At 47.1% G+C, this 24,376-nt stretch overlaps 9 protein-coding genes across 9 annotated transcripts, besides 1 other annotated feature; 6 read left to right on the top strand and 3 right to left on the bottom strand.

The window, feature by feature from the left end:
• Positions 1-302: 302 nt before the first annotated feature.
• On the top strand, positions 303-735 carry UA08_01403 (hypothetical protein; the record flags this gene model as incomplete). Its single annotated transcript, XM_020261063.1, has 2 exons — positions 303-353; positions 466-735. 2 exons carry the CDS (start codon positions 303-305, stop codon positions 733-735), a joined length of 321 nt encoding a protein of 106 aa, XP_020122808.1.
• Positions 736-1,211: 476 nt separating this feature from the next.
• Positions 1,212-1,642, bottom strand: UA08_01402 (hypothetical protein; the record flags this gene model as incomplete). The annotated part of the gene is made up of 2 exons (XM_020261062.1): positions 1,212-1,441; positions 1,519-1,642. The coding sequence occupies 2 exons, from the start codon at positions 1,640-1,642 to the stop codon at positions 1,212-1,214; spliced, it is 354 nt and encodes a 117-aa protein (XP_020122807.1).
• A 596-nt stretch (positions 1,643-2,238) lies between these two features.
• Positions 2,239-2,861, top strand: UA08_01401 (hypothetical protein; the record flags this gene model as incomplete). Its single annotated transcript, XM_020261061.1, has 2 exons — positions 2,239-2,421; positions 2,487-2,861. 2 exons carry the CDS (start codon positions 2,239-2,241, stop codon positions 2,859-2,861), a joined length of 558 nt encoding a protein of 185 aa, XP_020122810.1.
• Positions 2,862-3,076: 215 nt separating this feature from the next.
• On the bottom strand, positions 3,077-6,384 carry UA08_01400 (hypothetical protein; the record flags this gene model as incomplete). The annotated part of the gene is made up of 8 exons (XM_020261060.1): positions 3,077-3,521; positions 3,586-3,765; positions 3,818-4,121; positions 4,186-4,268; positions 4,333-5,657; positions 5,719-5,889; positions 5,943-6,253; positions 6,315-6,384. The coding sequence occupies 8 exons, from the start codon at positions 6,382-6,384 to the stop codon at positions 3,077-3,079; spliced, it is 2,889 nt and encodes a 962-aa protein (XP_020122809.1).
• Positions 6,385-7,400: 1,016 nt separating this feature from the next.
• Positions 7,401-12,095, top strand: UA08_01399 (hypothetical protein; the record flags this gene model as incomplete). The annotated part of the gene is made up of 1 exon (XM_020261059.1): positions 7,401-12,095. The coding sequence occupies one exon, from the start codon at positions 7,401-7,403 to the stop codon at positions 12,093-12,095; it is 4,695 nt and encodes a 1,564-aa protein (XP_020123237.1).
• A 498-nt stretch (positions 12,096-12,593) lies between these two features.
• Positions 12,594-12,661: a repeat region (Identified by RepeatMasker using a combination of RepBase library and repeat library created with RepeatScout).
• A 1,291-nt stretch (positions 12,662-13,952) lies between these two features.
• On the top strand, positions 13,953-14,744 carry UA08_01398 (hypothetical protein; the record flags this gene model as incomplete). The annotated part of the gene is made up of 3 exons (XM_020261057.1): positions 13,953-14,299; positions 14,375-14,505; positions 14,560-14,744. The coding sequence occupies 3 exons, from the start codon at positions 13,953-13,955 to the stop codon at positions 14,742-14,744; spliced, it is 663 nt and encodes a 220-aa protein (XP_020123236.1).
• A 458-nt stretch (positions 14,745-15,202) lies between these two features.
• On the top strand, positions 15,203-17,903 carry UA08_01397 (hypothetical protein; the record flags this gene model as incomplete). Its single annotated transcript, XM_020261056.1, has 5 exons — positions 15,203-15,455; positions 15,511-15,990; positions 16,051-16,254; positions 16,310-17,598; positions 17,658-17,903. The coding sequence occupies 5 exons, from the start codon at positions 15,203-15,205 to the stop codon at positions 17,901-17,903; spliced, it is 2,472 nt and encodes an 823-aa protein (XP_020123227.1).
• A 343-nt stretch (positions 17,904-18,246) lies between these two features.
• Positions 18,247-19,329, bottom strand: UA08_01396 (hypothetical protein; the record flags this gene model as incomplete). The annotated part of the gene is made up of 4 exons (XM_020261055.1): positions 18,247-18,269; positions 18,322-18,693; positions 18,767-19,227; positions 19,292-19,329. 4 exons carry the CDS (start codon positions 19,327-19,329, stop codon positions 18,247-18,249), a joined length of 894 nt encoding a protein of 297 aa, XP_020123226.1.
• Positions 19,330-19,765: 436 nt separating this feature from the next.
• UA08_01395 (hypothetical protein) lies at positions 19,766-22,520 on the top strand (the record flags this gene model as incomplete). Its single annotated transcript, XM_020261054.1, has 5 exons — positions 19,766-19,867; positions 19,930-19,937; positions 19,997-20,045; positions 20,105-20,913; positions 20,978-22,520. 5 exons carry the CDS (start codon positions 19,766-19,768, stop codon positions 22,518-22,520), a joined length of 2,511 nt encoding a protein of 836 aa, XP_020123229.1.
• Positions 22,521-24,376: the final 1,856 nt, after the last annotated feature.

The following is a 24,376-nucleotide window of genomic DNA, read 5'->3' as shown; positions in this document are numbered from 1 at the left end:
TAGGGAGACAGACCAAATCCCTAGGTAATTAGAAATCGATTCCCGGCTCTCTTTCCAATCGCAGTACTGACTACCATCCGCATCATTGAGATGCTCGCGTGGTTGAATATGAATGAATTGATGAATGAATGTCCGGCAAGGCGGTGAGCCAATCCGGCCAGCCTATTCGACAAAGCAGAATTTCATCCATCAATCGTACGATATCTGAGCTGCTTGAACGTTCGAAACATCTCGCACACCGAGAAAAGTGCCATCGCTCGACTTTTAAGATATCAAGAAAGAGAAAAGAACATCCATAGACCATGTCGAATATCCTCCGCAGACTGCAGGGCGGGAACCTGGAAGTCGTCAAGGTACGTACTAACCTTCCACCAGCCACCGTCTTCTTTTTTTTTTTTCTTTTTTTTCTCTTTGGATCACCACGAAGATACAAAAACTAACGATATATGTTATAACCGTCTCCAGTTTGGAATGTACATCCTCTTTCCCATTGGATGGATGTACTACTTCGGCACGAACCTCGAAGAGCGGTTCTCCGTGCCCGGATTCTGGCCCACGGCCGAACAGTCGCATAAGATTCCGGAGTCGAAGGAAGAGATTGACCGCGAGTTGAATAGGATGCGGATGGTGGATGCACTTCGGCGGGAAAGGAGACAGCGGCAGCAGCAGGAGACGATAGCCTCGCAAGCACAAGGACAAGGGCAAGGGGAAGGCTCGAGTGAGGGGACGGTGTGAGTGATGATATCCGTTTATTGCATAGGAAAGCGCGAACACGAAAGATTGATATGGATGAGATGAGATCAATCATGTATTAATCTGTATTTATGTACTATTCACGCATTGTATTATTTTATATCCTTCTAAGCTTGCATGGTTCTAACAATATTGATCGGGTCTCCTGTCACTTGCTCATACATGGAAACAGATAAGAAAAGACTGGACATTAGAGATTTCTGATCTCAGGTATCAAGGGTATTATAATATCCTGATCCACCATAATATAAAAACTGTACACCTCCACCCAAATGCAACACAAATTAAACAACCAACAAACTCACAAACTCCACCGAGCGCCTCGCTCAGGAATGATTGGTAGAAATATGCAATAAAAGGGGGCAATTCACGAATTATGCTTGTTATATGTATGCCAGAGTAGACGTTCTCCAAGCCAGATTGTCAATACTGTCATGCCGGATAAGTCGTCCGGGCGATCACAACTCTTCGAGCGACGCGGTCGATGCAGCCACAACATTAAAAGCACCCGTCGCCGGGCCGCTGGCACCCTGCAAGATGGAGCTTGCGGACGGAATATAGTCCTTGATCATGGAGACATCGGCGGTGAAGTAGTAGTGGACATGGCCATAAATCGAAGCGACGTGATCCGGAAGGTAAACGCAGGCGGCCATGAGGAACAGGGAGACAAAAGTGATAACTAGCGAGTCTATTTATAGGACTTTGAGTTAGCCAAATCTTTATCGAGCAATGAAATGGATGGACGCATGGAAAAGAAATCCTTACTAAAAATGAATTTCTCGGTTGGCGTGAGCATGTACAGGGCAAACGTGACCTCGTACTGGTAGTTCTTCAAGCGCAGCCACCGCAAAAAGGACGTGATAGGCGAGACAGACGGAGGGGAAGACATTGTTGGTTATAGTTGGCGAGGCTGTAGGAGCTGTCGAATGATGTTGAGTCGATTAACTGTTTGGACGTTGAATTTTCTTCGATTGTGTTTCTCGGGCCAAAAAAGAGTCTCCGTGACTGCAGGAGAGTATGTTCTGGCAGAATCAGGGGACGAAAGGGGAATCGAGGTGAGAGAAGTTCTATCTAAATTGAGACCGAATGATTAATTGACTGATTGATCAAAGAGAGAAAAGAGGAAGAGTGTGGGATGGAGGTGGATGATAAAAAGAAAGCGTGGCAAGAGGCTTAGCTTCGAAGTCACGCCGTGCTTCTACTTAGTGTTTTTCTCTGCAACGCCCTGATAACCCGAAGCATTGCTATCCATTGAAGGACGTATATTTATTTATATTAACTACAAATGCTATACACTCGCATCATATCATAATTACGCTCTCAAATACACACGATCAACCCTCTTCCTGGTACTGCAGGGGATGCTGCCTCAGTCACGAAAAAAAGAAGGGGTAGAATTGTGGGGGGCGGAGAACGGCGCCGACGCTAACCAATTTGTGGCTTCTCTTGCATCTTGCGATGTCCAGTCCGCAATGATTCCAGACGATGCGTGACCTGAATGTCTTCCTCGCGCCATGCCGCAGCTGGCTGCGACCCCTACGGCTGATCCGGCCCTTCTCAACGCATTCCGCCCTCGCCGTCAAACAACTGCCACCCCGGCCGAAGCTCGACGACAAGGATATCACCGGGTCCTACCTGAAAGGCACAGGACCAGGAGGCCAGAAGATTGTACGTCTCCTGTTGCTCATGCCTTTTCTAATGACACAGGGTGCTAACAAAGGAAAAAACTTCAGAACAAAACAAACTCTGCCGTTCAACTCATCCACAAACCAACTGGCATCGTAGTCAAAAGCCAGGCCACCCGATCCCGCTCGCAAAACCAAAAGATTGCGCGCGAAATCCTCGCTGCCAAAGTTGAAGAGTTGGAAAAAGGAGAACAGAGCCGTGCGGCTATCAAGAGTGCTTTGATGCGCAAACGGAAAGCCAGTTCTACGAAAAAGAAGCGCAGGAAATATCGGGCTTTGGAGGAGGCGAAGCGGAAAGACAAGGATGCTGAAGACGGTGTTTTTGAAGCTGTAGAAGAAGAGGAGGAGGAAGGAGAACGATGCGATACTAAAAATGAATCGCCGATTACTTCGCATGCCCCTCAGCCTACGGCAACACCCTAAGACATACAAATTTCGGCACTCTTCATTTGCTGTGCTATAGATGGACATGACAAGTTGTAGTCAGGGAAAGAAAGAGGGGAAAAATACTTCTTTTTTTCTACTCGACTATGACATTCACAGAAAACCCGGTATCAAATGCATTAGGTATGGATTTTTTGAACAACAAAAATCCGCAGAAAAATTAAAGAGAACGATGCATATGACTCAGCCACATCCTACGCCATGTAACCAGCAAGGATCTTTTGCAGTTCAGGCGACAGTCGTTCTTGAATGAACCCATTAACCCGACCACCCTGCTTCGAGTTGGCCTCCTTCAAATACTTTCCTGCCCACACTTTGAGGTCGGCCCCGGTATCTGGCCACGGATCTTTTTGGCGCGGCCGAACTGTGTTCAGTTGCGTAAATCCCACTCCAAATGCCATGTCGTCGACGTCGTGTTCTGTGATCACATCGTCTCGTGTAGTCGGCAGAGGCGGCAGCTCCAACAATTTGAGCAGAGCTTCACATGTGAAGCCCCAACCTTTCTTGTACCGTTGTGCGAAAGCTTCCGAGTTTGCCAGCGTTTTTGTGAAGGAAACAACCGCTGTCTTGCGGTCCAACGGCCTAGCTAGTTTCTGGGATTCAGGCAGGATGACATTGAGATAGATGGGTGTAAATAGCCTATTAGCTGTTAGCTCCCACCAAATTAACGGGAAAATACGAGATCTTGTTATGCGAAACTTACTCAGCTTGAACTTTGTCCGTGACTTGGATAAAAAAGTCAGCACTGTAGCCTTGGTCATCCCGAGCCGAAACAAAGTGGTAGAAGCGAACGAATCGCAGTTGAAGAGTTTCGGTCTTGGAGTGTTGCAGACGTGTCAAGATAATCTGCATGATGGAAACAAAATACTGCTCCAGAGTGTTGCTAATGTAAAAGTCAGTCAGTCCTGCCACTAAAAAAAGGGCGCAAAACTCACGATGGAAAACTTCCAATAACACTTTCCAAAAGATCGAATCCGTGGCTCTCGTTGGCTTTGGTCGAGAGCAACTTTTGAAAAATTCCCAGTATGGGCTCGACCTGGTTGTTTTGCAAAATAAACTGTGCGCCGCGCGGAATGATGGCAGATAGTAATCGAACCAATGCAGGAACATTGCCCTTGGACTCCCACATAACCGGCATGAGGATAGGCGCAATCAGGCTTTGATAGTATTCTGGCAAGGTTGCCGATGGGTTCGCCTCGAGAAGTGCAGCAAAGAGTTGAAAGACGTAAGGCATAAATTCTGGGCCAGTATTGATCAATCAGCACAATTCTCTTCATTGTTACCAGTTAAAACACCTTCTCACCTTGAACATCCGCCTGAAGTACCTCAGCAAAGGGTGAATAGAGACTTTGCTCCAATTTCTCGGGATTGGCAGGAGCAGAAAATCTGTTCAGACGAAAAAGAATAAAAAATCAGAAACATCTTTGGACTTTGATGGGACCGGACATACCTAATAAAGGCACCAATCGACTCAAAATGATAATAATAGAAACGCGGATTGCTAGGATTAGCACTGATGATTCTCGTGATTTTGACAAGGTGCTCTAGGACCGCATCCGTATGTGGAACAACACCTTCTTTGATGACAATCAAAACCCTCATGACACATTTCATCAAAAATTCGTTCTCTTGCACCTTCGCTGGCGACGGTTCCTTTTCAACGAGGTGGAATAGATGCTCCAACAGCTCCTTCGCCAAAGGTGTGATGTTGGCCGGTGAGATTATAGGCTGTCCGGCGGAGTCATGGAAAGCAAGCACTCGCTCAACGGCAATAGCTGCGTACGTGTACACCACGTAATTATCAGAGCCCAAGTGCTTAACAAGCAGAGGAAATACTTCTTGCCACTGCTGCGGCGTTATGATGCTCCGGAACAAATAGAGATATTTTATAGCGTCAACTTTCAAAATTGGGTGCACTCCACCATCGGCCACCAAGTCAGCTGCAAGATGCTTTTGGAAGAAATCCGCAATATCCACGAGTTTATTGACTGTCGTAATGCCATGGGAAGCGGTTGCTGCACCTTTGGCGGCGATCGCAGAGAACAGATATGTCGCAGTGTCCTTTGACTTCCAGTTTGATGCGGGATTTTTGGCGTACTCTCCAAGGTAATGGTCAGTGTACTGAGAGACCACACTGGTGACCGACTCCTCAAACTTGTTTGCCAATTGTCGTACAAAATCCGTCGCTGCACGACGTCTTGTGTCGCTGTCCGAGCCCTCCAAATCACGACGGATAAACTCAATGGGCTCATCCTCGAAGAGCTCTTCATCCGACTCCCGCAGCGCAATATTTGGCAAGATTACCTTTTCAATGACTTGACTAAGAGTCCCTTGGTCCTGGAAGATCTTGGCATGCTCGGGCATACTTGTAGTCGATGTCAGAAACTGGAGTGCCTTGCTGATCAAGATGTCATATTTTGTCTCTTGGCCGACAGTAGTCAATAAGTTCCAAGAATTCTCCACAAACTGCCCGACATAGCGCTCAAAGACGTCACTATACTTTTGGACAAATAGGGTTAACGCTTCAAAGATGCCGGCTTTGACAAATTCCAAAGGTCCCGCTTCGCTCTCGTCGTCCGTATGAAGTAATTGGTTGTCATAAAGTAGATATTTCAGAAGCAGGTTGGCAATAGATTGGTCATTGTTCTCAACCATTGGCGCTAGATCTTGACAATTCAAGTCATACAAGAGTTTGATCATGAGATTGAGCTGAGTGAATCCCTGGGATAAAGCTTCTTTGTTGGATTTATTCTCCTCGATAAATGAGTCCAGCCCCTATGAGAGAAAAATGAACATCATCATCCACCTAAAAACAGGAGACAAGTAGGGATTTTACCTCAAACAATGCTAAGTATGGTGTGGCAAAAGTGTTCAGCACATGGTTAATCTCGGTGAACAGATCGTCTGATCGGAAGAGAGGGCGCCATCGCCGAAAAATTGAGTGTGCTACGGTGAGGACTCCGTTGTTGACGACCGGATTCTTAGGGTCTAATCTTGACACCAAATCCTGTGCACGTCAGTTAACTGACACATCTTATGTAGCACTTTGTCCAAACATACAGCCACGAGTGTATCCCATCGCTCCCAGAAGTCGCTGTCCGCAATCACACTGACTGCTTCTCCGAGTTGAGTCTGGATGCCGCCAGGGACATTGATCATCAAATTGATCAACTCCCGCTTGATTGTGACAACCTCATCTTGTGGTAGCTTGTGGTTTCCATCCTCATCAACCCAGCTTCTCCGAATCAAATTCTTAAAACATAGAGCACTTGCGAGCCGGGTGTTGTATGGATAGTCTGCGGAGGCTGTGATCTGGAGAAGGAATAATGAAAACCCTGGCTTTTTTTCTTCTTGGCGGAGTGCGAGTTCGGCTAGAAGTTTCCAAATCAGACACAGGATCTCATATTACGGCATTCCCGCGAAAAATCAAACCTTGCTTGTTCTGCCTGGGATCCAAGCTGGCCTCCAACAGCTGAGCAACAGCTCCCAGGTTATTTGCCATTTCGAGGTTGTCAACACGAATGGTAATGACGGAAGAAGTACGTAATTGCAGGGACGAAGTGTGAGATCAAAAGGGATTGAAGGTAGCGTAAAGCGTCAGGTTCTTGATGATGTGACACGTAACGCGAATTGCTTGGTGCCTTCTCCAGTAGGAAAGGTAATTGAAGAAGAATGATGGGAAGAAATGTTAAAACGCCGCTTTCCTTGTCTGGCAGTTTGTTTGGCGGGACCCTGAAGGCGGTGAGCGCAGCTGCGATGTTTCCTGGGCGGCGGCGGGGGTTTTTCTGGCGGCGTTTCGTTGTTCCTACTCCGGCTGCTACTGTCCGGAGAGTCATGTGATGCCTGGAAAAACGTCATTCCGAAGTATGACAGTCATAGTTGCTGTTTCTTAGGAAGGGCCCTTCCACGTATTGTTGCCAACAACTTCCAACTTACCCGCCGTGATTATATTCGATTCAAACCCCCAACGACTGTTCTTCTCTACAACTCACTCACCGGTTTCATTGATCATGTATATTTGTTAACTGCTGCACCCGTCGGCCTGTTTCCCTCGCCATCCCTAGACAAATTCAATGCAACGAGCTCCGCTAGCTTTCTGGCCGCGATAACCGCCATCAGGTGCCGCTACTGACATCCGCTTATCTCGAGATCAGCCTAAGATTAACGATGGGGAACCCTTCCAAGACCTCCGAGACCCAGTTATAATATCACCTTCTACCCTAGTTACATTTAGACTACTGCTACCTTGCAATCCTTTTTTTTTTTTTGGAAGTTCCACTTCGATGCTATGAAAAAAGACTCTTGGTTGAGCCCGTCAGGTTATCCACCCTGTACGTCAAATTCATTCGTTTCATTTTCTAACTCTATTGTTGCCCTCTATAACATATTGCCGTCTTGCAATGTGTCCTCTGCTAATGGAGCTTGCCTGAGTTTCAGTCTTTGTAAAAGGTTAGGCAAAAGGCATAAGTTACATACAAGAGTGCCTTGTCAAGTGCAGACGCTTTGCACTAGCTGCGAATGTCTTCCGAAAATGATCCACCTCAAAAACCAGCTGCATCTTCGTTTGCAGACGTTTTCAAAACTTTAGCATCAGGTCGCCGAAAATCCATCTCGCCGCTCTCTGCTCCCGAAAACACGGCCGACCCGGCAAGTCATGGTATTGATGGACGCAGAGGTTCTCGGATGACTTTTGGATTCGAGACAATGCAACGTGGAAGTGTCTCCACGAATTCCTTGGAACCCGATGCTGCTCCGGACTATGAGACTGCTCTGCGCACTCTCAGAAACCCCGCTCTAGCTGTAGACGAGGTCGAAATCCTTACTAAACATGCGACCAGGTTCACCCCAGAACAAATAATAACCCTCTGGGAAGCTAGTGCGTACCTCCTGTGTCAGGATGTGTCCGAGAATGCCCGACTGCAAACATCTTTATTCTTGGAAGCAATCGTGGAGCGACCGGATCTCTCAACCGATTTGAAGATTCAACTAAGCAAGAGCATACTGGCATCAACGCCAGTCGATGTAGTACCCGCACGGGTTAATGCATTGATTGCATTGACAGATAATGGCAGAAAATTGGACAGCGCGCAAATCAATATCCTACCAACACTTGCAGTCTGTCTATTACCGTTGTTCAAAGTCGTTGCCCCGCTGCGCTCGAAAGCGAAGAAGAGCAGATCTCCGCGTACCAATGACGTTGAAGAAATACACTTGGGTAATCTCTTCGACTTTATCCTCAATATTATCACGCTTCAGAATATCCCTTTAGAGGAAAAAGATACGGAACTTTTACTTGAAGAAGTCTTCAAGGTTTGCAAGAGGACAACATCCCCAGGGGACCTCAAGAACTCTTTGTCCATAGTTGATGCCATAATTTCTTGCGCAGAAATTCCGGGTGCTAGTTTTGTTCCGTTGTTGGAGGTTTTGTGCAGCATTCGCGCTTCTGTCAAATCTCTTTCAGGTCCCACTTCCCGGGTTATACGCAATATAGTCAAATCCCCCAAGAGGTTAGCCATGTTTGATCTGCTATACTCTTTCTTGGAAGAAGTCCCGGAAGACCATGGTCGAAATCTCAACGTAACGCGGGGCGCTGTTGAAACCTTCACTGATATGACCCGAGTTTTCGATAGAGACGGCCTACCAGAGTTGTCATTTTCGAGATTGGTCGACTCCCTCCAGGGAGTTGCGGAACGGGGTGGTGACAGATTATACGCAAATATCCTTGAACTATGTGCGAGTCTATTGGATGGTGACCTTGCATCCATCAGCATAGGAGAACAAGATTGGACAACATTCGCGAATCTGCTAATCAATTGCTCTGGTAATATCAGTCAAGAAGTTGTTACCAGCCCAGAATCTCCTGTTCTTTCTCCTTCAAGAAATAAGCCTCAGGAAGATCACCTCGCTGCTGAAATTTCCCGCGTAACGTCGCTAATAGAGAGCTTGTGGGAGCGAATGCTCCCTGAGCAGAGGTGGGAAATCGGGCGCTTCCTGAGAACAACGCACCATTATCTTTCTCCATCCCAAGCGCGTCTTTTGATAACTTATCTTAGGACAGAAAGATATATCTTTCCGGGAAATGATGACTGGGAACACCATGCTAAGTGGCTTGTTGACTCGTTTCTCCAAAAACCGGGCAAGTCTTCGGACGTGCGCCTCTTTGCTATAGAGGCACTCGAGGAGGCTATTTTTGAAGATGAAAATCTAGCAAAGTTTGAACAAGCCGGTATCGTTAGCCTTTTACTTCAAAATTTTGCCGATGAGACAGACACAATCTACCTAGCATCGCTTGTTTCAGTGATGATTGAGATCGGGAGTCGAGCGAATAATGGTGTTTTTCATACTATCGTCGATACTTTGAGCTCACCGATGACTTCTGATTCGCTTGAAGACGAGGATCCAGCTATTCTGAGCGGGCAACTATCACAATCACGCCGTAGCTCTGCATCTGGGCTCGAGCCGTCTTTATCAAATGTTTGCATGATTGGTCTTGTGCGGCTTTTTCTTCGGTTCTTAAATGTGTCGGCCCAGCGAGCGGCGCTACTATTCGAAACTCTGATATTCATCATCAAGACGTCCAGGAAAAGACCAGCCGACGCTGTGCTCACTGTTCTTAAACTTTTGTTTCGGTTACGCTGTGATTCTTCTGGAGCAGTAATCGTTGTCACGGACGTGGAAAATGATTTTTTGGTGGCTGTGCTAAGTAGAACTCTTGATATTGGAGTCAAACAAACTACAAACACAGAATTAGCCAATATTGAGCGGTCCTCAATAACTAGTGACGAGGGCATTACTGCAAATACAGGGAGACTGTCTTTACGGGAGCAATCCATTTCTACTGGAGTACAAAAGCCAATGCCCCGTATGAGTAGTTCCCATCTACGCGCAACAACAAAGTCGATGCCTCCGAGTTGGATGCAAACTTGCTCAAGTCTTCCCGAGGAACCATCGCCCACCTCAAGTCCCTTTGTTTATACTTACAAACCGGCTGCTGCGACCGAGCCTTCAAGTCAATCAATAGAAGTATTGAAAGTCAATATTTACCTAGAAACGGTCATAGATTTGCTACAGAAACGCGATACATCATGGGACGTTTACAGCTACATACTTGCTCATCTAGGACCCCAGCTCAGCAACCGAGACTTCTTCTCTAACGCCGTTCCGCAGATCCAAATGCTTCGCAATATTCTGTGCGGCCAAATCAAGAGCGAAATGTTCCGTGAACCGCCGGCTATAGCTGGCATCAAGAAAGCAGACGTAGCTATGTGTATTTTTGATTGTTTGGCAATGCTCGTTGGGTATCACCAATACTTTGCAAAGAGTGAGCAGGATGAACTGGTCCGCGCGTTCATGCTTGGAATCGGATCTTGGGACGGCACATCACGAGGATGTATCCACGCTCTATCAGTATGCTGCCATGAGATACCACTTTCAGTGACGAAATCATTGAATGCAATTCTTGATAAAATGGCAAAAGTGATAACGATGGCCTATGTGGCTGTGCATATATTGGAGTTTCTGGCACTTCTTGCTCGACTTCCTGATGTTTACGTCAACCTGCGAGAAGAAGAGATTCGTACTGTCTTTGGCATATGTATTCGCTTCATTCAAACTAGCAGAGAACATCGCCACAAGGCAAACGATTTGTCTGCCAGTCGCACTGGTGCAATTTCCACAAGACTAAGTGGTGGTTTGAGAGAGATAGCTGCAACGCAGCCTGATTCCTCTGAATCAATTTGGCACGAGGGAATGTCTAGATATGTATACACGCTGACGTATCATGTCCTCGTTTTTTGGTTTCTGTCTCTGAAGCTACAAGACCGCGCAAAACATGTGAATTGGATAACAAACAGGCTTATTTTCACTAATGAGCAAGGCCAGGAAGTGGTTGAAGAACAAAGCGAAGTGTTTATAGACTTGATGCAACGTGTGACATACTCGGACTTGGGAGATACGGTTCCTTTTGAAACATTTCCTCCATCCCCGGAGGACGGGCCAGTCATCTCTAAGTCATGGATCGTCGGGATGAGTATTGTCACTGTTGAGACTGCTGTTGTTTCTGGTCTGACACAAGTTACGAAGCGGATGGCATCTGGCACAACCTATGTCGAATACCGCCAACGTACAGCCCCGGTATTACCTCATCAGGTACCTCCAACGCCTGATTCTTTGTCAAGATCTGACTCATCCAGCCGTACGGCCATATTACCTTCTCATGTTCTTCTCCAGATGATGACCACTGCCTTCCCTACACCTCAGGTCTCACAGCCCATACCATTACCTGACGACGCCATGACTCGTCGGACTATAAGTCTATTTGACAGGAACGACATTGTCGATGGACATAAGGTGGGTGTTGTTTTCATCGACAAGGACCAAACCTCAGAAGCGGAGATTTTGGCGAATGCGGTTGGCAGCCCAGATTACGAGCACTTCTTGAATGGTCTCGGAACCAAGGTCTCTATTCGGGAAGCTCAATTCAATACCCAAGGTCTTCACAGTGATATCGATGGGGAGTACACATATGCCTGGAGAGATCGTGTGACGGAGATGGTTTATCACGTAGCCACCATGATGCCTACAAATCTCGAAAGGGATCCTATGTGCGTGGCAAAGAAACGTCATATTGGTAACGATTTCGTCAACATCATTTTTAATCGTTCAAACAAACCGTTTAATTTTGAGACGATTCCATCGCAGTTCAACTCCATCAACATTGTCATAACTCCTGTGTGCCGAATTGCAGAGTCCGATTTCGATCAAAACATGGATACTACTGACCGCGACTACGACAAGCTATTCTATATCGTCAGAGTCATGAGCAAACCTGGCTTGCCTGAGCTCTCGCCCGCCTCAACACCCAAAGTGATCTCGGGCAAAAGCCTTGCTGCATACGTACGAATTCTGGCAATGAACGCGTCAGTCTTCTCACTGGTGTGGAACCTGGAGGGTGGCGAACATATTTCTTCATGGAGAAACCGACTTCGTGAAATCAAGCGACTGCGCGGACGGATGCTTGCACCTCCTGCCGCGCCCTCTGATGCCACGGAGGGAGGCTTTTTGGGCCAACGCCGCAATACAAGAGCGAATGTCCACATTGAAGATGATACACCAACACGATCTTCGGGGCGTATGGATGTGGGATCCGAATGGAATACAGGTTCGGACAACAACATCTCTCAAGCGCTCGACTTTTCGCGTTGGACCAGATAGATGCTACTTCCAGGGTCCACCAAGGCGTATATGCAGGCCTAGGTCATTACATTATATTCCTATTCACTTCACTATTGTCCGAGCATTGAAAAACGAAGCCAAAAACCGGTGTTCCTTTTATTTTTGTACTGCTATTATACTCACGAAGCAACGACGATGTTACGGGGTTATGAAACAAAACGCTATCTCATGTATTATTTTCATGTCAGTCATTTGATTGTTCTTAAACAAAATAAGTTGTCAAACGATCTCAACTCACAAAAAGGAGGCGGTTATTGTTTTTTTTTTTTTCCCTTTCCTTTCTCTGCGAAGGAAACTCAAAAGTTCTTGGATCAAGCATGATCGCAAAAAAAGGGGGACAACGGCACCTTTTCTATTTAGTTGTTTTTGACTGAGGTGATTTCGAGGTGGTATATTTATTATAATAATCCAAAAGCCTTCTCTTTTTCTTTCTTCAAACCCATCTATACTTATTTTATGCTTTACAGCAACCAGATTCTAAAGAGGGTTCCCTTAAAGGAGCTTCTGCAAATGCTCATGCGTAAACTATGGCTTATATTCCGCTGTCAAGATGTCAAGGTTCTCAAAATTCAGTGAGTCGGCCTTGATGATACCGACACTGCTAAGCAATCTGCATGTTGGTGCTCTCGTGAGCTTTATTCCGCATCTACCGCGCGGCAATGGGCAAGCTAAACGCTCTTCAGATGCCGATATGCAAATATCGACCCGGATAATCGAGTTCTTCATTTAGCTCTTGTCGTACAAAGGTATTACGAAGCATAGGCAGACGGCGTAACTTCTAGTTGTGGATGAAATCCGCAGTTTCTGTGGTAATTCCCGTCACCGTCCAAGGTAACTTGACGTTTATGATGGTTTTTTGGGTTGTCAAGGGTGGGAGAGAACGTTGGAAAGGGGAGCAGATAGAAGATCGAAGAATGTGACGGTTCAAGCCCTATAAAAAATATGTTTCTTTATTGAAGAACACCGAAGATTGATAGACTCCGGAAATAAGCGTTTCCAGGCACTCTCTCGTGAGGCCCCCAAGCAAAATTACCGGCCATTTCCATACAAAAACAACCTTGATATGTGTCTTACCACGTGATCCTAGCGGTCGAATGGTATCGTTTTGTAACATTGACGGTGAGATGATCAATTGATTAGTGATTGTTCAGCCACTTAGATTGATAGCTACATGCGAGCACATCACAAATCGCGGGCTGGACGGGCCTGGATAAGCCCTCAGAACCCTTGGTATCGGCACTATCTAATTTGGGATCTTATCTCTTAGCAAGCGTGAATAAATTGCATCTTAAGCTCCTACACTTTCTAATATAAAGGCAGCGAACCTCGTAGATAACCATTTCTTCGCATGAAAATAATATTGACCGCAGTACACAGCTTATAAACATGGAGCCACCGAGAATTCTGCAGCAACCTTTCTCCTCCCGGTCTCAGGTTATCACACCGGGTCGTACTGGCTCCCATGACACGGATGCGAGCCTCGGACGAAACTGGTGTTCCGAACTCGACGGCTGAGACTTACTACTCAGAACGGACCTCGCCAGGCTCGCTATTGATCTCCGAGGGCACAATCGTTCACCCGAGAGGAAAAGGGTTTCCTCGCACTCCAGGTCTATGGACAAAAGAACAGGCAATTGCATGTAGACCCATCACAGATGCTGTGCATACAAAGGGAGGGACTTTTTTCGTCCAGCTCTGGCATGTTGGCCGGGTGTCTGTCCCGTCACAGACGGGTGGACTGGCGCCCTTGAGCTCGACTACGGCACATCTACCTGGCCAGCAGCATCTTCTCTTTGGCGACGAGAATGGCACTGAGCCATATGTTCTTCTCATGCGATGACCATTGAGGATATCAAGGAAGTGGTTTCTCAATTTTCACATGCGGCCCGTTTGGCTATCGAGGTAGCCGGTTTCGATGATGTCGAGATCCATGGTGCGAATGGCTATCCGCTTGACTCCTTCACGCACGATAACATCAACAAGCGGACCGATGAGTATGGCGGGCCGGTCGAGGGTAGATTGAAGTTCGCTCTTGAAGTTATCGATGGCGTGATTGGCGCGATAGAAAGTGATAGGGCTGCCATTCGCCTTGCACCGTACCATGTCCTGCAGGAGACAAACGATAGCAACCGTATTGACACCTTCGCCGTGCTATCGGCCGAGTTGGAGAAGAGACAGCTCGCGTATGTCCACATCGTGGAGCCTAGATACGATCAGCTAAGCTAAGAGGGCGCCTTTTCCGGAAACATTGAGCACAGTAATGGCAGCCATCCGACCGAGAAGTCAGAGATCGCGTCAATCTGGCCATTTCGACGTATTCTCAGAACCACGCCGGTAATTGGTGCTGGAGGCTATGGTGCAGAGTCTGCAGCGCAGGCAATCCACGAAGGTAAGTGGCTGCCCCTGTCATTTGAGCTGTCAGATGCATGCTCACAACATGCAGGTCGCATAGATCTGGCCGCCTTTGGGAGGCACTTCACCTCAAATCCTGATTTACCAGAACGGCTCTTTCACGGATATCCGTTGACCAAATATCACCGGCCGACGTTCTACACCTCGGGCCTTCAGGGGTACCTTGGCTGGTCACGATGGGGGGAAGAAGAGGCTGCAGAGCAGGGCAGCTCTTGAACAGCTGACATTAGCTCCAGGATACACTTTTATAAACAGCATTTACCTCTTCTCATGGCCTTGACACGTTTAACAATTGTTGGATGGGTCGCTGTCATCAAGGGCGCATAGGAGATGAGCGGTGGAAGTCAGGGAGCCGACTGTCAAACGTGATGAATGGTGGAAAATATATATTTCCCCAGGTCCTCAGTATTCTAGCCGTCAAGTAGGTGCTTTTGTCCGTCATAATGAAGATTGAGCGTTGAGCGCTGATGGTGCCTGGCCCTGGTCCCTGCAGTGGTTAAAGAAGGAGCGGGAGCGGGAGTGGAGTGGAACCGTTACGTGGAATCTCCGCCGCATACAAGAAAGAGTTACAGCTTGCAACTTCCACACCACGACTGCGAGAAAGCAGTGGCACGTTCAATTGAAGAGACAATCGCTGTCTCTTGCTTTGACTGATGCTCTGCTAAAGTGCGACCATGCATTTTTCATTCAGCTCTTGTCTTGTTTGGTCCTCGTTCGTTGCAGGCTGTGCCTACGCTGCGAGCCCAGATTCCTCTAACAGCGATGTGTCCATACTAGTCAACGAGTTCGCCAGAGCGAACAACCAGTCCTTACTATGGGGGCCATACAAGCCCAACCTCTATTTTGGCGTTCAGCCGCGCATCGCAAAGAGTCTGACTGCTGGTTTATTGTGGGCCAATGTCGATTCTTATGAAACCGCCCAAGCCAGTATGTGCTGCAATCGTACTGTGGAAATAGTACCGAAATCGCTAACTTTGCTAAGACTTTAGGCATACCTGCGAGCAAAACGAAGGCATGAGAGGATACGGCTGGGATGAATACGACGTGCGCAAGGGCGGCCGACAGACTATTCATGATGTTGGCAATTTCGTCGACATCACAATAGATTTCGTCAAGATTCCCGGAGGACACCACGGAGGTAGCTGGGGAGCGCGAGTAAAGGGCGTTCCGCGGGAAGATGCCCCTGCCGATACGCATACAACTGTTGTCTTCTATACTTCTCTCGAGGGTCTTGGTAGTGTGCAAGTTGAGAATACAGTCGAAAACCAGATCGGTCTCAAGGAGAACGTGAAGCTGAAAGGGATGACCCCAGACCTTGGCGAGTTTTCCATCGACATCACTCCGGGCCCGGACAGCAACAGACATCCTGATTTGGACCATCCAAGCAGCATTGAAAAGCCGTTGGATCGCCCTCTGGTAGCTAGTTTACAAACACCGCCAGAGCACCTGTGGCAAGTCAAACGTGGGTTTGTTGAATTTTAGCACGGCGTTTGAATATTTTTGACTGATGCTTATAATATAGCGTTACTGTTTACTGCAATGAAGCCTGATGTTGAGGCCTTGTTTGCAAAATACGGGACCGAGTCACCCCCTCCAGCCCCTAGGGTTTTCACGGTGCCTGTACACGCTGGGCAAGGAAACCTGCATTTTGTGCAAAAAGTATTTGAAGGGGCGTTTGAATTCGACATTATTTTCGAATCAGGCTCTGCTTCTCTTCCTGTCACATGTAAGTGTGTTTTTTTAGGGTCTTGCTCACAGTGATACTAATTTTCATTACGCAGCTGAAATCCTGACCGAAAAAATAAATGAAATATCCTCTTCTTTCTCAAGCCGATACGACAAGATCTTTGCTCCGCAGGCTCCCTTCAACAAGCCGGAATATTCCGAGTTCTCCAAGGCCATGTTTTCAAACCTCGTTGGAGGCATTGGTTATTTCTATGGCGGTGGACTAGTTGACCGATCTGAAGCTCCCGAGTACGAAGAAGAGAACGAGGGTTTTTGGGAAGAAGCCGCAGAGGCGAGAGCACGCGTTCAGCCAATAGAAGAAGACCCCAGAGAGTTGTTCACCTCCATACCTTCTAGGCCATTCTTCCCTCGGGGCTTCTTGTGGGATGAAGGCTTCCACCTAATTCCAGTGACTGACTGGGATATTGGCCTGGCACTAGAAATAGTCCAAAGCTGGTTCAACCTCATGGATGAAGATGGATGGATTGGACGGGAGCAGATTCTTGGCCCTGAGGCTCGCAGCAAGGTTCCCCCGGAATTTACCGTCCAATATCCTCACTATGCTAACCCACCAACCTTATTCATGGTCCTGGAGGCATTTGTCGATAAATTGAAATTCAATGAAAGTGTTGAGAACTTGGAATTTGAACGAGGTGACGTTGCGGACAGTCTTCGATCTGCCCACCTTGAGAACAAGGACCTGTCTTTGTCATACCTACGGTCTATTTACCCGCTTCTCAAGAGGCAATACTTCTGGTTCAAGAAAACTCAATGGGGAGATGTCAAGTCTTATGACCGCGAAGCTTATTCGAGCAAGGAGGCATACCGCTGGCGCGGGCGGACTGTTCAACATATTTTGACATCGGGTCTTGATGATTATCCCCGACCACAGCCCCCTCACCCCGGCGAGCTACATACTGATCTCATCAGTTGGATGGGCTTAATGAGTCGCTCAATTCGTAAGATTGCCGAAGCCATCGACGAGACCGAAGACGCGGAGGAGTTCGCAATTTATGAGAACGCTATTAGCCGCAACATCGATGACCTTCACTGGGACGAAGATGCACAAACATGGTGCGACGCAACCATTGGTGAATATGAAGAAAGCGTCCATGTATGCCACAAGGGTTATGTTTCGATATTCCCCTTCCTGGCAGGCATTATTGGTCCTGATAGCTCTCGTCTCAAGCCCACGCTTGACCTCATTCGCAATCCCGACGAGTTGTGGAGCAACTATGGCATTCGCAGTCTCAGCATAAGTGATCCATTCTACGGCACTGATGAGAACTACTGGCGCAGCCCCGTGTGGATGAACATCAATTATATGGTCGTGAAGAGTTTATACGTAAGTTCCCAAATAATCTATCAAATTTCAAACAGAGGAGATACGCTAACTGTTACTAGAATATTGCAACTTCTCAGAGTCCACACAAAGCACAGGCAGCAGAGATCTACTCTGAATTGCGCAAGAACCTTGTCAAGAACATCTACCAACAATGGAGGGAGACCGGTTTTGCCTGGGAGCAATACAACCCGGAGACAGGCAAGGGTCAACGCACTCAGCATTTTACCGGCTGGACAAGTTTGGTCGTTAAGGTCATGAATATGCCTGATATCACTCCATCATCCGGAGGTCACGACGAACTGTGATAAGTAGATCCTCTTGTATGTTTTTCCCGAGAGAAAGCACATGTTTCTATTATGCATTTCATCCAACCTTTTCGTCGAGTGTATTTATGTACAGGATATAACTTTAGATTTGATTTATCTTGGTTTGTTGCAATATGTAGCCTAGCGAAAAGTATATTTAGTATGTTTGATACTTATTTGGATACATAGTATGAGAGAGATTGATTTTGTTTCAGTGGGATTTGTCCTATAATTTCAATTTGGCTATCCCCTTGTTGGTAGTATATTACCAAATTTATGGGAGAAAACGCCATAGTTGTCGACAGGAAATGGATGAGACAAGGATGTCATTTTGTAGTTGATATCAAATGTCCAGAAGTGCAAGATCTAGCAAACGCACAGTTGTCATATATATAGCTACTAAGAGGATGGTGTTTACCTACGATGATCCCGATGACTTCTGTCAAAATCCCTGCCTCTACGGCTTTCGTGGAGACGGTCAACCGGAGTGTGGTGATTAGAGTGTTTGCCATCCTTCTCAATACCGCGATCAGGACGATCAGGACGTGGAGAATATGAACGGCGACGTTCATGTCGACCATGTTCTCGACGGGTATCTGAAGTTTGTGTTCGATCTCTATTTTCCTCGCGGTGACGGTGTCGATGATCTCGTTTCGGGGATCTGGATCTTGATATTGTGGGCGAGCGATGGCGCCTGTGTTCTCTATGCTCTCGATGATGACGATAGCGGTGCTCCGACCGATCTGGGTTGTATGCATCTCTGTCTTTCCTGTGCCTAGTACCTCGATCTCTGTGGTCGCGGTCACGGTTACGCTCCCGCCGTCGGTCCGTGTCTCTAGATCTATCGCCCCTTGAGGGATGACCTCGAAAGCTTCGTCCTTCCTCCTGCTCTCGAGACCGAGGTTGAGAATCTATCCCGATGGCCGCTAAAGTGTCACCCTCCGCGTCATCCATAGCAAGTCCTCCATATGAACCAAACCCTATTCCGCGACCAGCTTCATCTTTGTCGTCTGCATCTGTAGATTCTTGTATAGCCTTTCGCACTTCATTCCCACCCAATGGAGTCATATTTGCATTGGAAGAACGAGGCGCAACGGGTAGTCCGAGAGCGCGTGCCATTGCATCCTGCTCAGCCTCCTTGATGCGGCGAAGCTCTTCGTTGCGTTCGTGCTGCTGCGAGTCGCCGTCTTTGTTCTTCGCATACCAGTTCAGGTCGCGACCTTGTTGCCACCGACCGACTGGTGCCATCAGCGAATGGCCCAAGTAGTTCTCTCGATGCGAGGATTCTTTGACATCCGACCATTTGAAGGAGTCGCGACCTCCGCTAGAATAAAGTTGCCTTCGCGTTAGAAAAATGCTAGCCTTGCAAGAGATTTAACAGTGATTACCGGCTGCCTTCTTTTCGAATCCCTGCGACGAGATCCATGGCGATGAATCGTGGAAATTAGACCGTATTATGTTGCAAGTGAGGAAAATGAAGAACGATGAGGTCGTTGGCTTATCTTATCGGGAAATGCATTGGGTTGCGACGCACCAATCGGATGCCGCTATTTCCGAGAGATGAAGTAATTGGCCATCGCAACCTCTTCTCTCTTTCACCGACTCACGGTGATTCTATCCAAATACCTACTGAATCTCTATGACGAGCTATCTCTGCCTGCTGGTCATCAGACATGTTCGCTGTCTGGCTAGGTGCTTGCCAGTTGTTAACTCCATGAGAAATACATTTGCTAGATGGTGAAGCACTTGATACCCAGGTACCTAATCACGAGCTTCACGCACGTCAGAACGTTGATTCTAAAAGGCTCAGAGGGCTATGAGGATTACTTAATTGAGTTTATCCTTTGAAACTCAGCAGAGCCATGTACAGGACGCCCTATATTGTCCAGATAGACGACGGCGAAGCGCCGACGCAAAGTGATCTTCGCCTCCGACCCCTCAATGTCGAGAAGGGCTCTAAAAGGGTGAGCAATCAAATGTGTACCCATATCAATGAAGGATCGTACTCATGTTTCTGTCAATTTAGTTTTCCGAGTAAGGATCAAAAAATCAAACAAGGAATCATCATGTCCATGTCCACTAATGGTTTGCAGAAAAGATGGAGTCTTCCCACCTAGAGTTGCGACATACAGAAACAATCTTGTATGTGCACTGAGGATTTATCTCCACAACAACCGTTGCTTACTGATAGAATGGTTTAGACAGCGCTGTCACAGAGGCGAAACATACTTTTCGTGGCCTACGATCATCAAATCTATGTATGGGAACCTGCCGGTCCGCGGCAGGTTCTTGGAGCCAAACCGACGATGATCCTCACGCCTATTATGAAGGACCCTGATGCAGAAGGTATAATTTCTAGGCATTCACCTCACGCAATCAACAATATACTGGTCGACGACCTGGGCCGCGATGAGATTTTGCTTCTAGCCACCGACTCGGGAAATGTTTGTGGCTATCATGTTGAGAGTCTATTTTCTTATATCGAGTCTGCCATGTCAAACGGAGAGAAACGCCCTATTTTGGACCCTCGTATCGACCCCTTTTTCTGTGAAAGTGTTGGCCTGAGCGCCTGGGGTTTGGCCGTCCATAAATATGCGCGTTTGATTGCTATCAGCTCAAATACAGGAATTATCACTGTGTTTGCTTTTGCAATTGCTGACGAGTCTCACGGCGAACCGTCAGGTCCTTCAGAATCGTTCCTCGACGATTTCCAGAACTACGGGCAAAATTGGTTGCATGTAGACGACTCCGAGCAGTTCGAAAAATTTCGTCAGCTGATCCCAACGAACAAGCATCGCTCTCGTAATGTGAGATTATCATACGAGGGCCATTTTACGAATATTCCGTGCATTTGTTTTCTTAACAGTGACCTCGATTCCGAAGGGATGTGGATGGTTAGCACAGATATTGATAACAGAATGTTTGTTTGGGCGATATGGGATCAGTTCACTCCATTTAGAAAGTTTGAATTCCACCGTGGAGAACCGTTACCGGATATATTGCGAGTAGGGTAAGTCAAATTCCTCCCCCCTCTATTGCCATGTCGTAAACTCAAACACTAAGCTCGATCGAAGGGAACGTGGCTGGAGCGTGCTGGCACTGGACCCACGAAGCTTCCGCATACATCAGTCCTACACCGAAGCATGCGGTGGCAAGCCGTATCTTCGACCTTGCAACCCTTATCCTATTATGGACGTCACGAACCTTGTTCAAGAAGTTCCGGATATATCATTTGTCTATAATCCTTTCTCTCCTGCTGCCGTTAACTTTAGCCAAGAGGAGCCGACATTGCCAGACCTATTCGACATTCAGTCGTGTATTGTACCAGGAGTTTCTCCAGAGATCGGAGAGCAACCACCGTCAGAGGCCCCCTTCATTGCCGATGAACCGGATAGTAACCAAGATGATGCTTCCACAGCCGACCACAACTCGATGGAAAGCACTAACCAACATTTACCTCAACAAAACCAATCACGCCCGACGAATGAAAATCTAACATTCCCATGGCAAAATGGACAGTCCAACTTCCCAGAAATCGTCCGCATACTGCTTGAAAGTGCCAATGGCGCTGTAGTTTCTGGAACAACCTCGGACGACAGCGACGAGAATGACAGTGACCCGAATGATAGTTCAGATGAAGAAGAACTGGTCTTTCATGATGCCCCCTTCGAACATCATTTGCATGCGCATAGACAACGCGCAAATATTCATTCAGTATCCACATTTTGTTTGGAGCCCAAGGAACAATGTACCGGTCCATACCCTGTCCCAAAGTCCGCATGTTTATACTTCCCGATTTTGCACTTTTCAGAGACAGATATCCGTCTTTTACGAAGTCCGTTTGCGCGTCATCCCACCGTTGTAGCACGTGGACCGCTGCGACAACAGGTTCCTGAAATTATTTCTTCCTTATATGGGTTCGACAGGTTTAATATGGTGAAATACCTAGCTGAGTTTGGTATTGTCATTGCAGCGACCCAAAGAGGCCGCGCTGCAGTCATATCTCTGACAGAAACTGCCGATGGAAATATTGCGATTCGTATCAATTGGATGCTCCCTTTGGCCAGCCAGGAACGACATGCTGAACGACCGCTACTGGGACTACTGGGACTTGCAGTCAGCCCTATTCAAGGCTTCGAGAAACAGCCAGATATGTCCCATGTGCCGTGTGGTGTATCCAGCCACCAGGACTTTTCTTTCCATTATCGAAGCCATGGAAACGACGTATCTGAGACGACCCAACATCGAGAATGGGAAAGCCACAGCGAAAAGGAATCAGTCGAGGGCGATGAACGTCAGCAGTCTACTTCTTTTTCCGATCATAGTAGTGGTGGAGTCGCTGGTGGTGATGATATGCACGATCATATTCCCTCGCCTCCATCTACACACTCTTTGGAAATGCCAGAACTAACATTTGCCGAAAGCCATGGAACCGCCGATTGGACTCACAAACCTCAGGAGGCCTGGCATGGGATCAGCTCGTCTCGCCGCTATCGTGTGCTGCTCACGTATACTGACCATACCGTCATGAGTTATGAGTTCTGGTACGAGTGGTCTGGTGCCGCTTTTGGTGGCTCTTCTACTGGCAGCGATGGCGAGGATTCGTTCTTGTTGTAGCGTCTTGCTTGGATATATAAATCCTCATTATTTGTTCGTGATAAACCGTATTGCTTCCCGGTGACATGATTGGCCGTAGAATCTGTGTTTTGCAAAAGGCAGCGAAAATCCCGCCCTGCACAGGATAAAAACAGTTTATTTTCACATGCAATTTCGACATGTGAAGCTTATGTCATCATAGCCTTGTGCCATGTGATTGAGGTATGTACTTCCAACTCACGTGGGGCTTGCAGGCATTCATCCCCCCTTCATATACACCCCATGCTGTGTTTCTGGACGCTTACTCTTCCCTTTGTCCGACCGTCCTACCGTTGGATTTCTCCAGTCTGGCCGTACGTGCTCTGTCGTTTAACTACATTCTCCCGCTGAAAATAGTAAATATATTTAGGTACTAGATGAGACGAGGCTGAGCCACGCTTTGGTCTGGTTTTTCCTACACAAGGCGCTCTGCACAATTTGAATACATCCCCTACCTGAGCTCATTCGCTGTTATCTAGCTACTTGTTCCACTGAGATCAATTCATGGAGCCAGCTTTGGACAGATTAAATAGCCCAAGCTACCCCTTCAACCATCCCCGATCCGCATACTGGTCATAGTATGTGAGTGTCTGAGAGATAAGGGCGAAAGAAGAGAAAGAGGGGAAGGGAATAACGGCGGATTTATGTATCCAGCAGATGTTGAGCTAACCCGAGAGGATGCCCTCTAAGTTTCTTCGCATCAGTCATTTATCAAAGACTCGTACCTGTCGGGTAGATTAGAAAGATGGACTTAGTGTTTTCTGTTTCATATACATAGATTCGCAATCAATTCGTTGGATAATAATTTCTACATTTTGATGGATGACTTTACTTGCCGCCCAGCCATTGTGCCTAAGAATTAGCATACTCTTGAAGCTGCAAGCATTTTTGGTTTTCAGTTGTTTCAGAACAAAAATTATGGAGCAAATTCAGGCTTATCATCTAATGGGCCTAAAACGCTCGGGTTATGCTGGAGTCAACATCTTAAGTGAAGTGGGTCGGCGCGCAGGGAATGCCTTATGACAATTATTGTAGCAAAACCAATTGGTTAGGGATTTCTCTAGTCATGGTACGTATGTCCTAGACGATCTCTATAAATAGCCGCCGCGGCGTAGACCCTAATTACCAAACTAGGTTAGAAACTCGGGCCAGCTAGTCCTAAAATGGTATGGTCTACTGCTAAATCATTTTTATACATCGCATAGAGTACCGATTAGGTCTAGTCGACGGCAAGACGCGACGCTAGTCTTACCCACGTGATCGGAGGTCTGATATTTCTGAAGTAGATTTACATCCCATCATTCCCACACAACCCCCGTTGTGTCAGAGTCATTTTGTACATATGTATTTTTGTGTACTTTTTCTTTTGTAGTTTCCTGGCTCTTAAACTCGAAATTCCATCCCTGAGTATCTTCTGGCATCCATAAATCATCGCATCAAATGGCTACTATCTCGAGCGGAGTGCCAGCCTGCTCAATGAAAGATACTTGATCGAGCATAAAGTCGGATCTGGCGGTTTCTATGCTCTCTGGATGGCTCATGACCTGCAGAACAAGAGAGTTGTAGCACTTAAAGTCATGTCTGGGGGTGAATGGGCAGAAAGGGAAACTCGCATGCAGGATACCTCCCACCTTGTCACGTCCTTGTAGACATTTCTACTCCGTGGAAGCAATTGTCATCATAGGGTTTTAGCACTTCCCTTGATGGGCCCATGCCTTGAATATAGTATTGTGGCAAAGCTTTCCATGGTCACTCGCATGTCCGCTGCCTTCCAATTATTATCAGCCTTGGAAAGTTTACACAAAGCTGGAATTGTACACCGCGGTAAGTTAATCCGT

The sequence above is a fragment of the Talaromyces atroroseus genome, assembly GCF_001907595.1.
Source record: "Talaromyces atroroseus strain IBT 11181 chromosome Unknown scaffold_1, whole genome shotgun sequence".
NCBI classification, from domain to species: Eukaryota; Fungi; Ascomycota; class Eurotiomycetes; order Eurotiales; family Trichocomaceae; genus Talaromyces; species Talaromyces atroroseus.
Note: the sequence above shows the minus strand (reverse complement) of the source record. Positions and strands in the feature narration are given on the sequence as shown.